Source organism: Neltuma alba, unplaced genomic scaffold (assembly GCF_004799145.2).
Source record: "Neltuma alba isolate B1F8T4 unplaced genomic scaffold, ASM479914v2 tig00010174_pilon, whole genome shotgun sequence".
NCBI classification, from domain to species: domain Eukaryota; kingdom Viridiplantae; phylum Streptophyta; class Magnoliopsida; order Fabales; family Fabaceae; genus Neltuma; species Neltuma alba.
The window spans coordinates 69,614-83,410 of NW_021635117.1; the positions used below are offsets into that span (position 1 = coordinate 69,614).

Below are 13,797 nucleotides of genomic sequence, written 5' to 3' on the forward strand. Positions count from 1 at the left end.
AAGTCAAATGAAAAATAAGTTACTTTTTCAACCACCAATCTAACCGGCCACATAATCTAATATTATACATTATTAGTTTAGGAAAATTAAGTCACATATGTTAAGTACTTGATTTAGCTTTTTTTTTCTTTTTTCATTAAACTCTTCATCAATCCATTTTTGAGTTACCCGCTCCAAGTCTTGTCCCTGCTTTGAATAATAGTCAAAATGATGAGGAAGAATTGTTATAAAATCTTAATCAAGGAATATCAATAATAACAAAAAGTTCACAATAACAACTTGTAGAGTATTTTGTCATTAAGATTTATTAATAATTATTTTTCTTATGAGATCTCATTATAATTCTCACTAGCCACGCTAGAATCTGGATTTCATCGCAATGCGCGAGGGTTTGATGTCTTCGTCTTTTTGCAACCTCAGCGCCCAGCATGATACGATAAGTCTCATTTGGGCCTGAACGTCATCATCACCCAGTGGGAATTGGATCACATTCAAAGATTAGCCACATAAATGGGCAACACTGACTTTATTTCAATATGGAGAGGCCCATTACATATGGTCTTTGTTTCTGGTTGTTTAGGGACTGCGTGGGCTGAAGCACATCGGGGGAGACACACACACACACACACGTGCGCGCGCACGGTGACGATGAATTTTATTCGGTTGAGATTTAAAAACTTCTTGGTAAATATTCTCCTGATTTTCTTTTCTCACGCGAAACCAAACTATTTTTTGTTAAATTATCTAGGAAGCTTAGCCCGTTTTCTTTTGAGTCTATTTACCTTGTTAATCGTATGGTTATAGTGGTGGACACTTTATGGGCTTTTTTTTCCATTTATTATTTTTGGGTTGTACTACTAGCTACATTCATGATGTATAGATATGATCCGGCCTTAGAGTTTTCCATATGGTGCTTTCTTTTTTTCCTTTTTTGGTACTGGCAAGAACTAAACGTAGATACTTCTCTTAATAAGGATTTGAATCTTAGTTTGTCATGTTGTAACCCTTTTCATCATATTCAATCCTTATTTGTCATATGGTGCTATCTTAATTTCCTTCTATTCCATCTTATTTCTTATTCTTTGAGGCCTAATACTTAATCCTAGATCCTCTCTAAGATCACTGCCAATGCAACGAGTCCTAAAAAAAAAAAAAGATATTAAAGTGAACACTTCTAGAGCCATTGGAGCAAACATGTGCCTTGCCAAGTTGCCACAACCAGTATGAGTTCAAATCCTGAGGAGGAGTTGGGACTTGTTTGGATAAATGATTTAGATGTGGAAGACTGAGCTTAATTGCTATAAGCTTCAAAGTTCATGGTTGGGTCAACCAGAAGATGGTATGAGTAGCATAAGCTTTGAGATCAACGAGGATTGAATCTAATATGAGTGTTTATGCCTTTGAGAAACGGGATACAAGCATCATCACATACATCACATCCAATCCAATATGAATAATTTTTTTCTCTTCCAATACCTGTAATGTGAAAAACTTAAACAATATATATATATATATATATATATAAAAAGTAAATTTTCACAATCACTGACCATACACGGAAAAAAGAAGAAGTAAATATTGTAGCTTATTACTCAACAAATTTGAGAAAACAAAGGAAGATTTAAAGGAGGAAAATTATGCATGTTGTGCAGACATTCCGTGTATATGAAATGTGCTCCTATTTGAAAATTGACTCTTGGGGACCAAATGAAGATGGATCCAAATTATCACTCCTTGGAGGAAAAGTCTACGCAAATTTCAGAGGTGAAACAAATTAGTATACATCTTTGTCCTTCATCCACTCCAATACAACGTTTTTCCACACCTTTGGCTCCATTTATTCCTGCATTAAATTGAGACCACATGTATTAATATGTTTTTTAATTGTATACTCTTACCGCTGAAAATCTGACTTTCGACGACAATGATGTTGCTGAAAGTAACTTTTTGATAGTGCAGACACGTCTTGTTGAAAGCTTCAAAATGTTAAAGCATCATAGGCATCATTTGTCTCATTCTCAACGTGTTTACTATTATCTTGATAGTTACTGTGGCAGTTATTGTCACGGACACCGGCTTCCTAGCAAGGTCCCTCATGGACTCAACTCTAGAAAATGTTGATTGTAGTACGCAAGACAGTTTGTTGCACCACCTTCTTTGCACATGTTTGGATCGATTATTTCAATGGAAAACGTGCATTGGAATGATGCAAACCCACGTTGCTTGCAGATAAATGTACGTTCAAACAAATGTTTGAGTGAGTGTTTTTGCAAATGACCTTTTGGGTAAAAAGATAGCCCAATGCTAAAGCTATTTTTTTGAGCTTTTGCCATCACAAGCGTGGAAAGGAAAAAGTTGATAATGGAAAAAGACAAAATTGCTCCTAACAAACCCAATAACTTGATACTACATGTTCTTAATATAAGAGTTAGATAACTAATTTGAGGATATAAATAAAATTAATTAAGTTATTTATTTGCAATAAATTAATGTTTTCTTCCTTAAAATATTCTTGTTAATCATGTGCATTATGGCTACCTATTAATAAAAACTCTTTTATACGTATGATCACTATAGGGATTGCTTGGAGGCAAACTAGATAAGTATTAGAGACAAAATAGATTGGGATCTTATATTTAATATATTCAAATTTTCTCAATAATATATTAGCTATTTGTATAATTTTAATTTTAATATTCCTTTTAAAATTATCACATTATATACATAATTAGTTAACAAAATTTTTTATTATTTTCAGTAATTTTACAGCTAAACTTACTTTTCTGCACTTCATCTAAACAAGTTTCAGTTTGTTAAACTAACTTTTCTACAAATATCAATCCAAACATAAATCATATTATACTAATTGACTTTTGTCTTAACTCATATTTATAAAAGTCAGATGAAATAAAAGTCAATTTTGCTACTACTAATCTAAACATACTCTTTATCTTTTGCCTATTTCTTGTTTGAACTGAGTAATAGAAACTAGGAGAGTGTGATTAACACACAAATATGAAGAAAAGAGTTCAAATTTCAGAAGACCATCTGATTAGGAGAAGAAACCCCTTAAATTCATAAACCACACATTACGCTTATAAGGCTTTAGGCTTCCCTATGTGAAAGTCATAATAAAGAGATAAAATGGTCATTTTGAAGCAACCAAACGAAAATGCTTCCACAATATATGGCAGCCCATAATTTATACTGACATAGTTATCTTGGGGAAATTTGTAATATCCTTTTTAAAAAAAAAAAGAAATAAAAAAAATATATAAGTAAAATTATTCGGTGGAAAGTTGACTTATATATATTTTTTATTTCTTTTTTTTTTAAAGGATATTACAAAATTTGTGTGCATTTCTCTTCTACATTTACACTATGAATGCATGTGCACGCCCACATGTGCACACACGATATATATGCTGGAGCAAATTCCATGCTTATCACAATAATGAGCATGGAGTACTCATCACAATTTGGACTATCCAGATTGATTTTAGATTGTTCAAATTGAATTTAAATTTTTTATATATTTTAATCAACTTTTAGTGTCCTTTGGATACTTCACTGCAAAGAGGAAAGCGGAGTCTGAGGTTCTCTCCAAATAAACCAACTCAGGTTATTATTCGTGCCTCACATAATCTCAGACTTCATGAAATATAACCACATTCACATCATTACAAAATTTGGTGCTGGAGTTTTGGAAACAAGGACCCCGGGTGCTGCCTGAGGAATTTTCCTCATTATAAGATTTGATAGCTTTTGAAGTAGAAGAGGAGTTGTGGGTATGAATCTTGCGGCGGGATTGGCCGAACCGCCGGAACAATTTCCAACGAGGAGGAGTAGGAAAGGCATCAGGGAGACAGTGAAGGTTGTCCCCGATGAGGCTGCTAGAGGAGGGTGAGAGAGGCGACAGTGACGGTGATGGAAAACAGAGCGTGTGAGATGATATGGAGTGCTATGTCTCCTTCGATCAATGAACATAAGTAAAGAACACAGTGTCGGTGAAAAGAAAAAGAAAAGACGACGGAGCTCAAGTTGCTGATGTGGCGATTTTGATGAGTTAATTTTCAAGTTCTCAGTCCACGTGTATGCTCTTTCTAACAAAAAAATTAACGGCTAAAGGAGGAAAGACTAACGGAGTTAACCCTAAAAACTGAAAGGATTCAATAAAAAGGGAAAAAAAGTGTAGGAATTTAATTCAAAATTGAAGTAAACTATAAGGACTTTCAATTTAGTTTTTCCTAGTATTATTTTTATTTTAAATTCTCTATCTCTTAAAATAAAAAATTTAAATTCAATTTGGATCACTCAAAATTGATCTGAATGATTCAGAGTAAGATGAGCACTCCATGTTCATGGGATGTGTTTTGGATTCGAATTAGAGATTTATTTCAAAAGTTCAAATGGTGGCTAATAAGTTGATACACTTCATTTACAATACTGTTAATTTATTTATGCCTAAAAATTCGATGCATTGTTAGACATTATAAGCACATACCATTAAGGCATTAAGATACAACAAAAGTGAGATCATAAAAGCATCTCATTTAATTAGGTAAAAAAGAAAAACACACACACACACAGAGGATGTCGGATATTAGGACCACGGTTGCTATATATGGTCATGGCCTCATGGAATTGGTCCCGCAATAGTCTTAGGTTGCAAACTTTTAGTTTAGATACAGCCCCTAGTAACAAGTTGCTCTAATAATACAAAATTAATTTCTTCATGTGATTCATATATAGAAGTGGGGGTTTGGTTTCGGATGAGTGTGATGATATTGACACCTAAACTTCCAAAATTAATTTAATTAGATTGTCCAAATTCCCAGTTTTTAAACTATAATTTTTCATATAATATATATTTTTCCCAAAAAAATAACAATTGAAAGATTCTTTTACTTCCATTTGTATTTATTAAAATAAAAATATTGACAAGATAATAATAAAATCAAATCAACTCTATACCATCCAATCTTAAAATGGATATATCATTATATCAAGCCATTTCCATCATGTGTGGCTAGGTTTGATACAAATACCCTGACCATTTCTTTGCCTATATATATACGTGTGTGTATGTGTCTATATATATACACGTTAGCAAAAAAAATCTACACACACACACGCAAGTGAGTTCTGTCTATTCCCAATGTTTGATTTATAGAAAACCGTGCGTTGTGAATTGATAGATATTTTTGAGCTTTTATTGCATTGTTGTGTCGCTATCATTTACTTGTTGGCCATTCACATATGAATCGTTGCGTTGCTGATGATAAGAATTCAACTGGTTCAATCAGGATAGAGTTTGTCATTTTCTCACTTCCCACATGGGCAAGATTTATCTTTTTGTTCCAGCAGGCTATTACACGGAAAAAATTTAAAAACAAATAGTTATGTAATGTGAAAAATATAATACTTCATCCGTTCCCTTTTATAAGAGATGATTACTCAAATTACATTGTCCAAAATGTTAGTTAAAATTAGCTAAAGACAATAAATGGGCAAAAAGTGTAACCTTTTGCCCAAAAAAAAACCCTCATTTATGTGGAAGAGAGATAATGTTTGGGTGAAACAATATGTGAGAATTAAATACAATGATATGAGTAATATGAACAATTAAATGGGAGTAAAATGGGAAATCGACAAACAAAATTTGAGATAACCTCTAAGTTTCTCTTATAAAAAAAAAGCATGATGTACTTCACAATTGTTTCTTATACTAAGAAACAGAGGGAGTAGTTATTTTAGCTTAATCAAGATATCTATTAGAACACAAAACAACAAAGTTTGTAGCGGGCTTGACCATACAAGTAAAGCTTATTGTAATACTTGATTTAGCAGTGGTTTTGGAAACTGATATATGCAATTGTTGTAGCAGTCGTAACTGTTAGGAGTGTTAGATATGATTAGTTTTGATGATGTCAAATAATAGAGCAAAAAGTTTGCATAAATTATTTACCTTATATTTTGACTAACTATCATACTTAATATCCTGTGTAGTTTCCTCAAGAAAAGAAAGGAGTTATTATGTTGAACTTTGAGTTGTGAAGAATGATCAAGAGGAAGAAGAAGAAGAGAGATTGAGAAGAGAAGAACTTGCAAGACCAAATGGAAATATCAAGATTCAAGTTCATAGATTTGATGTTAAAGGTTGCTATGCTCAATCAGAAGTTTGAATGGCTCAATTGGAAGCTAAAATGCACAAACCGGAAGTTATATAATCATATATTGAGTCACCCTTCGTATAAACATGGAAAATAAGCTTCAGAGGTGATTTTCATGGGCATTTATCGATCACTTGATCGATCATCCACTTATCGATCAAGTTATCGATAAAACACATACTCTGTTATGCTCTGTTCTTCATTCAGCTTTGACATAGGTTCGGTATTTCTCTAATATCTCTTAAACCACAAATCCGTTTGAGGTGAAACTTAATTCATATGAAACTAGACTTAGAACACGGTTCATGGACACCAAAATAAACTTCAAAGAGTTTCATATGAGGGAGATATGTTGTTCGAAACATTAAAGTGAGGATTAACGCCTTGATTCCGACCTTCAGTCACTCTGATGAAGATAACTTCGTAACTACGATGAATTTTGGGGTGATTCTTGTTGCATTAGAAATTATACTCAAAGAGATTTCTGGGGATAGGTCATTTGCAAAATTTGGAGTTGAATTGGAAGAGTTATGATCACTCAAAGTTGACCTTTGTTCTGCTTGAATCAGAATTCGAATTTATTGAGGCAAAGACCAGAAGTTCTACATTGATTGATTAAGCTCTCGAGCAACATGCTACTCAAACATGTTATTGAGTAAAAGCACTAGAAGAATTGAGGAAATGAAAAGCCATTATCAGATGTTACTCGAGCGTGATCAAGCAACTATATACTCGATCACTTTATAGAGTTCCTGGTACCATCTCTTCAATTCTTCTCTTTTATCTTCACATGCATTATTAAGGTTTTATCAATAACCTGTTGGATAAATAGTCTTCAGATAACGTTATGGATAAATGTATTTATCGATCACTTGATCGATAAACAAGGTTAACGTTATGGATAAACAGGAATTTATCGATAACATGATCGATAAATAGATTATCAATGAGAAGACAGATAAATGGTAATGCATTCTACTCATTCTATGTTTTGCTTTAGTCTCCATTTATCGATCACCTTATCGATCAGTCATTTATCGATAATGTGATCGAACATTGCGTCATAACTCTGCGCGCAGGTAATTATTTCAGTACCTTATCGATCACCTGATCGATCAGCAAATTATCAATCACATGATCGATAATCAGCGCATCGCTTTTAAATCATGGTTCTTCGATCACTGGATCGATAATCATATTATTGATAATATGATCGATCACCGCACTTCATGTTTACCTTGTTTTCACATAAAGTGATCGATAAATCAGTTCTTTGACTGTACAGGATTAAACCTCTTTTATCGATCACTTGATCGATCATTACTTAATCGATCATCTATTCGATTAACCTATATAGCCTGTGTTTTCATTGAATATACTTGCTTATTGTTTATCGATAAGGTTATCCATAATCTATTTATCGATAATGTGTTCGAAAATTAGTGCTTCAAAATCTATTTCTATAATACTTTGTTTATTGATAACCTGATCGATCAATAAGTGTTCGATCACTTGTTCGATCATTGTACAAGTTCATTTCATAATAGCATTTCACGATAATTTTGAAATCTTTTATCATTTTATCTTTAAGCTTTTCTTAGCCTTCTTTTTATATAACTCTCTATTGAAAGGATACGAAGGCAAACGTAACTTGAAAAAGATTATTCTTGCATAATCCATTTAAAGCTAACTGCATTCATGTTTCATCAGTTATCGATCATTTGTTCGATCATCATATGATCCATAATCTATTCGATAATTGCATATATCTGCTATATCTTTTCTTCATGTAATTAATCGATAATATGATCGATCAAAGGATTATCGGTCAAGGCATCAATTAAGTAAGTTCATCATACTTTCTGAATATTTGAATATCTGATGATTGATTCCATGTTTTCCAACTTATTGTTTCTAAGATTATCAGATATTTATCACTTGATTTGAGGAAGATTATTTCAGGTAAAGAGCCACAACGAATTTATGATGTGAAGAATCAACTTTTGTCAGAAGCTTCCAACGGCTAGTTTCAACGGTCATATTCTTCAAGCCAAACGGGAAGAAAATGCTCAACGGTCAAGTACCCAACATTATCTATAAATAGAAGAGCATTGAAAATAAGAAAATAGAGAAGAGTCTGAGCTTACAACATCAAATGCTAAAATGCCGTATCAACATATTCTCATTTAGACCTCCAAGAGAAAACTCCCTGTCTCTGTACTTCATAGACTAAAACATATGTACTCGTAAGATAGAGAGGAGAGTTTCCCAAACGTGCTTAAGATTTATCTATCACTTCTTTAAGAGAAGAAATATTCAATCTTCTTTATCATTATCAGATTGTATCCTTACAGTGAGTAAGGGGGAGTATTTATCTCGGTGTGAGATTACTATTGAATAGACTGGTTAGTCTAAGAATTGTAAGTGGCGTCACAAGTGCCCGGATCAAACTTGTGGTTGTAGTAGTTCTCAAGTACCCGTGTTAAACTTGAGGGAGATAGTCGATTGAAAACCTCAGGAGGAGCCTGGGGACTAGACGTAGGTCAGTAAGGACCGAACCAGGATAAATCACAGTTTGCATCTTCTCTTCCCTTACCTTTTTATATTTCCAGCTAAATCATTTCACTACTGTGATTATACTTATGTCGATTCATTGTTTTTATACTCAAAATTTTTTATGAATTTCATTACATTGCGAAAAGGTTTTTAATTTTAATTAACACCCAATTCACCCTCCCTCTTGGGTGTTCAGCCATTCTTACAAGGAGACCTATGAAATAATTGTTACAAATTATTGATTTTTTAGTGACAAAATTCCTTCAAATTCAACAAATTCACGTGATTCAATAGATGGTGAAAATATAGATAAAGATCCAAAGTCAAGAATCGTGCTTAGAAACTTGAAGGTGTGTTCATATTGTTGAACAACAAAACTCAAACAATCAATGATTTGGTTAATCTTTAATTACAGTATACAACAATAGAGTCTCAAATGCACCCATTCTTTCCTTTACAGTATGTCATATACATTTATGCCTTACTTTGATTGCTTAAATGAACATATAGGTTGGCTACTATACTGATAAAGTAGTAAAATTCTAATTGACCAAATTGAGGATGAATATAAAAATATTTGCCTGACTAAATTCAAACTATTATATGTTTATATGCTAATACTATTAGCCACCCCTCTGCAAGTGGCTCCGGGACCAGAACTAGCCATGAGCAACTCATATGGTGGAATTCCAGCCCCACATCTATTTCTCAAATTTGGGTCTCTATTTCTCTTCTCAATCTCCTTTTCTATTCTTTTTAATTCCATTGAGAACCTATAGAATGCCTCTATGATTTCAGGGTCGCTAGCCCAATCTGAAAGATCCTTCCTTTCTCCCAAATACTCTTCCTCTGGAGAATGTTGTGAAAGAATGTTGACCACAGCCAAAAACTTTGTGGTCTGAAACAAGTCAGGCATTGAGCTCAAAAGGTACCCTTCTGGGTCCTTCGTGAACTCTTTGTACTCTTGGTCATCTTCTTTGGGTAATAGCCTTTTCATCAATGGAGGACGCATAGGGACATACCCTCCGTAAGGATATTGCCCAAAGTTCACTGCAGAATGTTGAACTGATGCAATCCAAATCAGAGTTGTGAGTATAAAAATGAGGTCACTGGGAGTGGAGAGTTTAGGCCACCAACTTGCATTTTTGTGATCTACATGGCCCAAATTTATGACCTCACTATACCAAGCTTGAAGCTCATTATCTGATTGAACCATGAGCCCATCACGATAATAGTAGGTCACATAGGTCCTAACCCAATTCTCTATTGCAAGCCAAATGGGAAGGCCATCATTTGCATAAGGATAGTCTTCAACGAGCAGTTTCAGTCCATAGGGTTTGGTGTGATCAGGTTCAGCCAATCCTCTGCATTACGAAGAGTTCATTAGTTAATCTTTTTGTTTAGCACAACATTACAAATTGAGATTTAGAAATTAACTGTGATATATATTAGAATTCAAACCTTCTGATAAGATCTCTAGGAAGGGCTTCCATGTCAAATCGCCACCAATCTTTGTAAGCAGCAGAAACAATGTGATTACAATATTTACCACAAGAGAAGTCAGATTCAATTATGCCTCCAGCACTTATGAGAGCTTCACGAGCTAAGGCATTTATTTGCAAGGTGCCTTTCATATGAGGCTTTAGAAGTTTGAAAATTGGGTGCATCGCACTCAGTTGCCTATGAGCTGCTATAATAAACGGTTCCATACATGCATGTGTCCTCAACCTGTATATTCCAAGATGATTCCAAGTTTAATTAACCGTTAAAATTTGATTCATTCATCAGTTTGAACCTTAAATATCTCAAGGAAGAATAGGTTTATGGGATAGCTTACCAGTGTTGGACAAGTTGGTGGACACCAGAATCGTTAGAGCAAACGTGTGCTTTGCCAAGTTGCCATAACCAATAAGAGTTGGAATCCTCAGGAGGGGTCAGGACATGTTTGGACGCACGATTTGGATATCCGTGCGGAAGACTAAGCTCAATTGCTATGGGCTTCAAAGTTCCTAGTCTGGTCAAGAAGAATATGGTTCGGGTGGCATAAGCCTGCCGATCTTCTTGAGCATTTATGCCTTCGAGAAATGGAATATAAGCATCATGATAATCCAATATGAATAACTTTTTCTCTTCTAATGCCTGTAGAAAAGAAAAATAAAACGATATTTAGATCGAAAGTCTAATATAATAACAAAAAGTCATTTTTCACAATTGCCGCCAATACACTAGGGGGAAAAAAACTAATTAAAGTTGCTTGATAAAAATTCCACACATTCAGTGGTAAGTTTTCTGAATCTAATTTTTTTTTAAAAAAAGGAATTTTTAGAGAGAATACCTCTTTTACTGACATTCCATGGAGTTGGGGCAAAATGTGTTCGTCTTTGAGAGCAGACTCTTGAGGACCATATATAGATGGATCCAAATCGCTCTTTGGAGGAAAGGTCTGCAAAATTTTAGAGGTGAGAAGTTAGGATACATCATTAATTACTCTGGTTTGATTTACTTTTTTAAATTCAGTCCCAAAAAAAAATTCACTTTTTTAAATTAGATAAATTTTCTTTAGACAGTTCTACTTACTTTAAGCCTTTTTATGCTCAAAGGGTTGATTCCAGCCAATGTCTGACGGCCAAGTTCCTCATCTCTTATGCAAAAGCCACTGTTGTTTCCTGCAATTATTGATAATTGTGTACTAAATCAAGACATCTTATAATTCAAAGGTGAAGAATTGATTAAAATTTTACAGAACTAATTAAATGTACAGAAATAGCTATATGCATACCTCTGATTATGTTTGGAGTATTAAATTTGAAGTAGTCATCCAAACAATCTTGGATCTTATTGCTCACACCTTCACACTTCAATTCATGCCAAGTCTTTCCATTGTAAATGTTTGTAGCATCTGAAATTTGTTTGAAATCTCCACATTTCGTGACACAAGTTTTGAAGAAAGGAAGAAGATTGCGAGTTATTCCTTTTGTCCTTTCCACATCGAGAGCTTCCATTCTAATCCCATCAAATACTTCATCTCTCGGCACATACGTTTCATTGAATGCATTTACGGGTGTCTCGGCTTTCTGGTCTGGTTTATTTATGAAGTCCCAAATGAATGATAATAAATTATCAATAAAATTTTATTTTACAACCATCAATATAAACATAAATCATAACAATAAAATTGTGCTCACTTTAGTCTTAAATATAGGATTTCATTAGAAACTTTACTTTGGCCCTAATTAAATTTAAGATACTAATCTATTTTATCTCCCAAATTTATAGTTTTTTTTTTCAAACTACCCCTTTTGATTGCACATGCCAAAAAGGGTTTTTATTAAAATAGTTCTAATGCAAATAATTAAAACGAGCATTTGGGAAAACCAAGGTATATTTTTACAAATGACTAATCTATTTAATTTGCTTATATTTACAAATTAGTTATCTAGTTTTCACATGAAGAACTAAAAGAAGTATTGGGTATACAACTTAGTCGGAAGCTTTATTTTTCATATCTAAATAGTTAAAAAACATTGAAGCTAAGGTAACCATTAGTTGAATTAATATTCTCTTATTTTCTTTTACATGATTTAGAGGTCCTAATCACCATATGAAGTGAAGTTATATGAGCGGGGTAGGATTGAATACTCACCATAAACACATGGATTACGACCAGTTCGACACCGCCTAGGATAAGGGAATTGATGATGGCCACCAAATATAGGCCTTGAGCCTACTCTTGTTTTGTCTGGATTCCCCAAATCATTGTACAAATCATAGTCATAAATCCTATCACCATGCTTTCTCATGCCTTTTCCATCTCCTCTTGTTTGCCTTAGCTCTTGTTTTCTTAGCTTTCTTAGACCACCCGGAGTCTCCCAAGGTAAATGAGCCTGTTTGAAAGTTACAAGATCAACCCATAAGTCTCAAATTGATATATAGCCAGAAAGAAATTAAAACGTCATATTACAATGTGCACTTATATTACCCTGTTAGTGAAGAAAATTCTCTTCTCTGGATGAAGCTTCTCAGGTTGAACCCAAGAATTGCAGGGAAAATGAAGAATGCCTTCAATCACAATGTTTTCCAAAAAGAATTCCTTTTCATATTTGTTTACCACAGTGATTGCTCCTGGTAACCCAAAATCTGAATCAACCTCAAATTCTACTTTATAAGTGGTCCTGGGAGCCCCCACCTTCACGTCCTCCATCCACTTCAGTACGGCGTTTTTGCTCACCTTTGGCTCCATTGTTCCTTCATTTTCACACAGTACAAATTGAGAATTGAGACCACATATATTAGGATGCTTTGTAATTACTGATAAGAGATAATCGAATTAAACAAAGAAAGAACAACTTACTTGGGTCTGTTATTTCAGTACTCACTAACTGCATAATCATGCCCTTCTCAGACATGTTTTTGCTGAAAGCTTCAAAATGCTGAAACATCATGGACATCATCCCATTCTCTACATTTTTACTATTCTTGATAGTTACCGTGGCAGTTACTGTCACCGTTGCCGTCTCCGACTCCAGCTTCCAAGCACCGAGGTCTCTCCTGGACTCAGAACCCTTAGTAGAAGTTGAGAGTGGTGAGACAGTTTGCTGCGTCACCTTCTTCTTGCGTTCCTTTGTTGTTTGAACTGAGCAATAAAAAGTGGGAGACAAGGAAATTCTTTGCTGCTTGCTGCAGCTTTTGAAGTGAAATGGCCCTTTGGAAGCATCAAAACGAAATGATTCCACCATAGATTTACCCATAATCTCTTTGGTGAAGGTCATGTTGGAGAAATTTTTGTGTCTGTTTCTCTTCTACGCGATTTCCCTATGACTATAAACGGGGATAAGTCTTGAGTTCTTAAAATTGTGAAGTAGCTAGGGCTCTTGTTAATCTGAGAAGGGAACTAGACTTGTATTTATAGCCAAGAAAAAAGAGAGAAGTTTCCACGTAAGTATAAGTCAAACGCGTTTCAATGTAAGGTACGGATATTTCTTGAATCCATCTAAAGAGTATGAATAACGTGATGCATATGGGAACAATATTTTGTCCCATAAACTTTTTCTTTTATTTTTATTGTCCA

General features: G+C 34.1%; 1 protein-coding gene across 1 annotated transcript; it reads right to left on the reverse strand.

Annotated features, from left to right (window-relative positions):
• Nucleotides 1-9,268: 9,268 nt before the first annotated feature.
• Nucleotides 9,269-13,540, reverse strand: LOC114754628 (lipoxygenase 3, chloroplastic-like). The gene is made up of 9 exons (XM_028943422.1): nt 13,081-13,540; nt 12,709-12,974; nt 12,373-12,613; nt 11,509-11,808; nt 11,307-11,395; nt 11,065-11,172; nt 10,567-10,868; nt 10,191-10,457; nt 9,269-10,093 (listed from the first exon to the last, which is right to left on the reverse strand). The coding sequence occupies exons 1-9, from the start codon at nt 13,496-13,498 to the stop codon at nt 9,337-9,339; spliced, it is 2,748 nt and encodes a 915-aa protein (XP_028799255.1). The 5' UTR covers nt 13,499-13,540; the 3' UTR covers nt 9,269-9,336.
• Between the last annotated feature and the right edge of the window lie 257 nt (nt 13,541-13,797).

What these genes read in the sequence shown, in the direction of transcription:
- LOC114754628 (XM_028943422.1), bottom strand. Translation starts at nt 13,498, where the DNA reads ATGACCTTCACCAAAGAGATTATGGGTAAATCTATGGTGGAATCATTT. An exon ending in TACTCCAAACATAATCAGAG is followed by an intron (nt 11,396 to 11,508) that starts GTATGCATATAG and finishes CAATAATTGCAG; the next exon opens with GAAACAACAGTGGCTTTTGC. An exon ending in CACCAACTTGTCCAACACTG is followed by an intron (nt 10,458 to 10,566) that starts GTAAGCTATCCC and finishes TGGAATATACAG; the next exon opens with GTTGAGGACACATGCATGTA.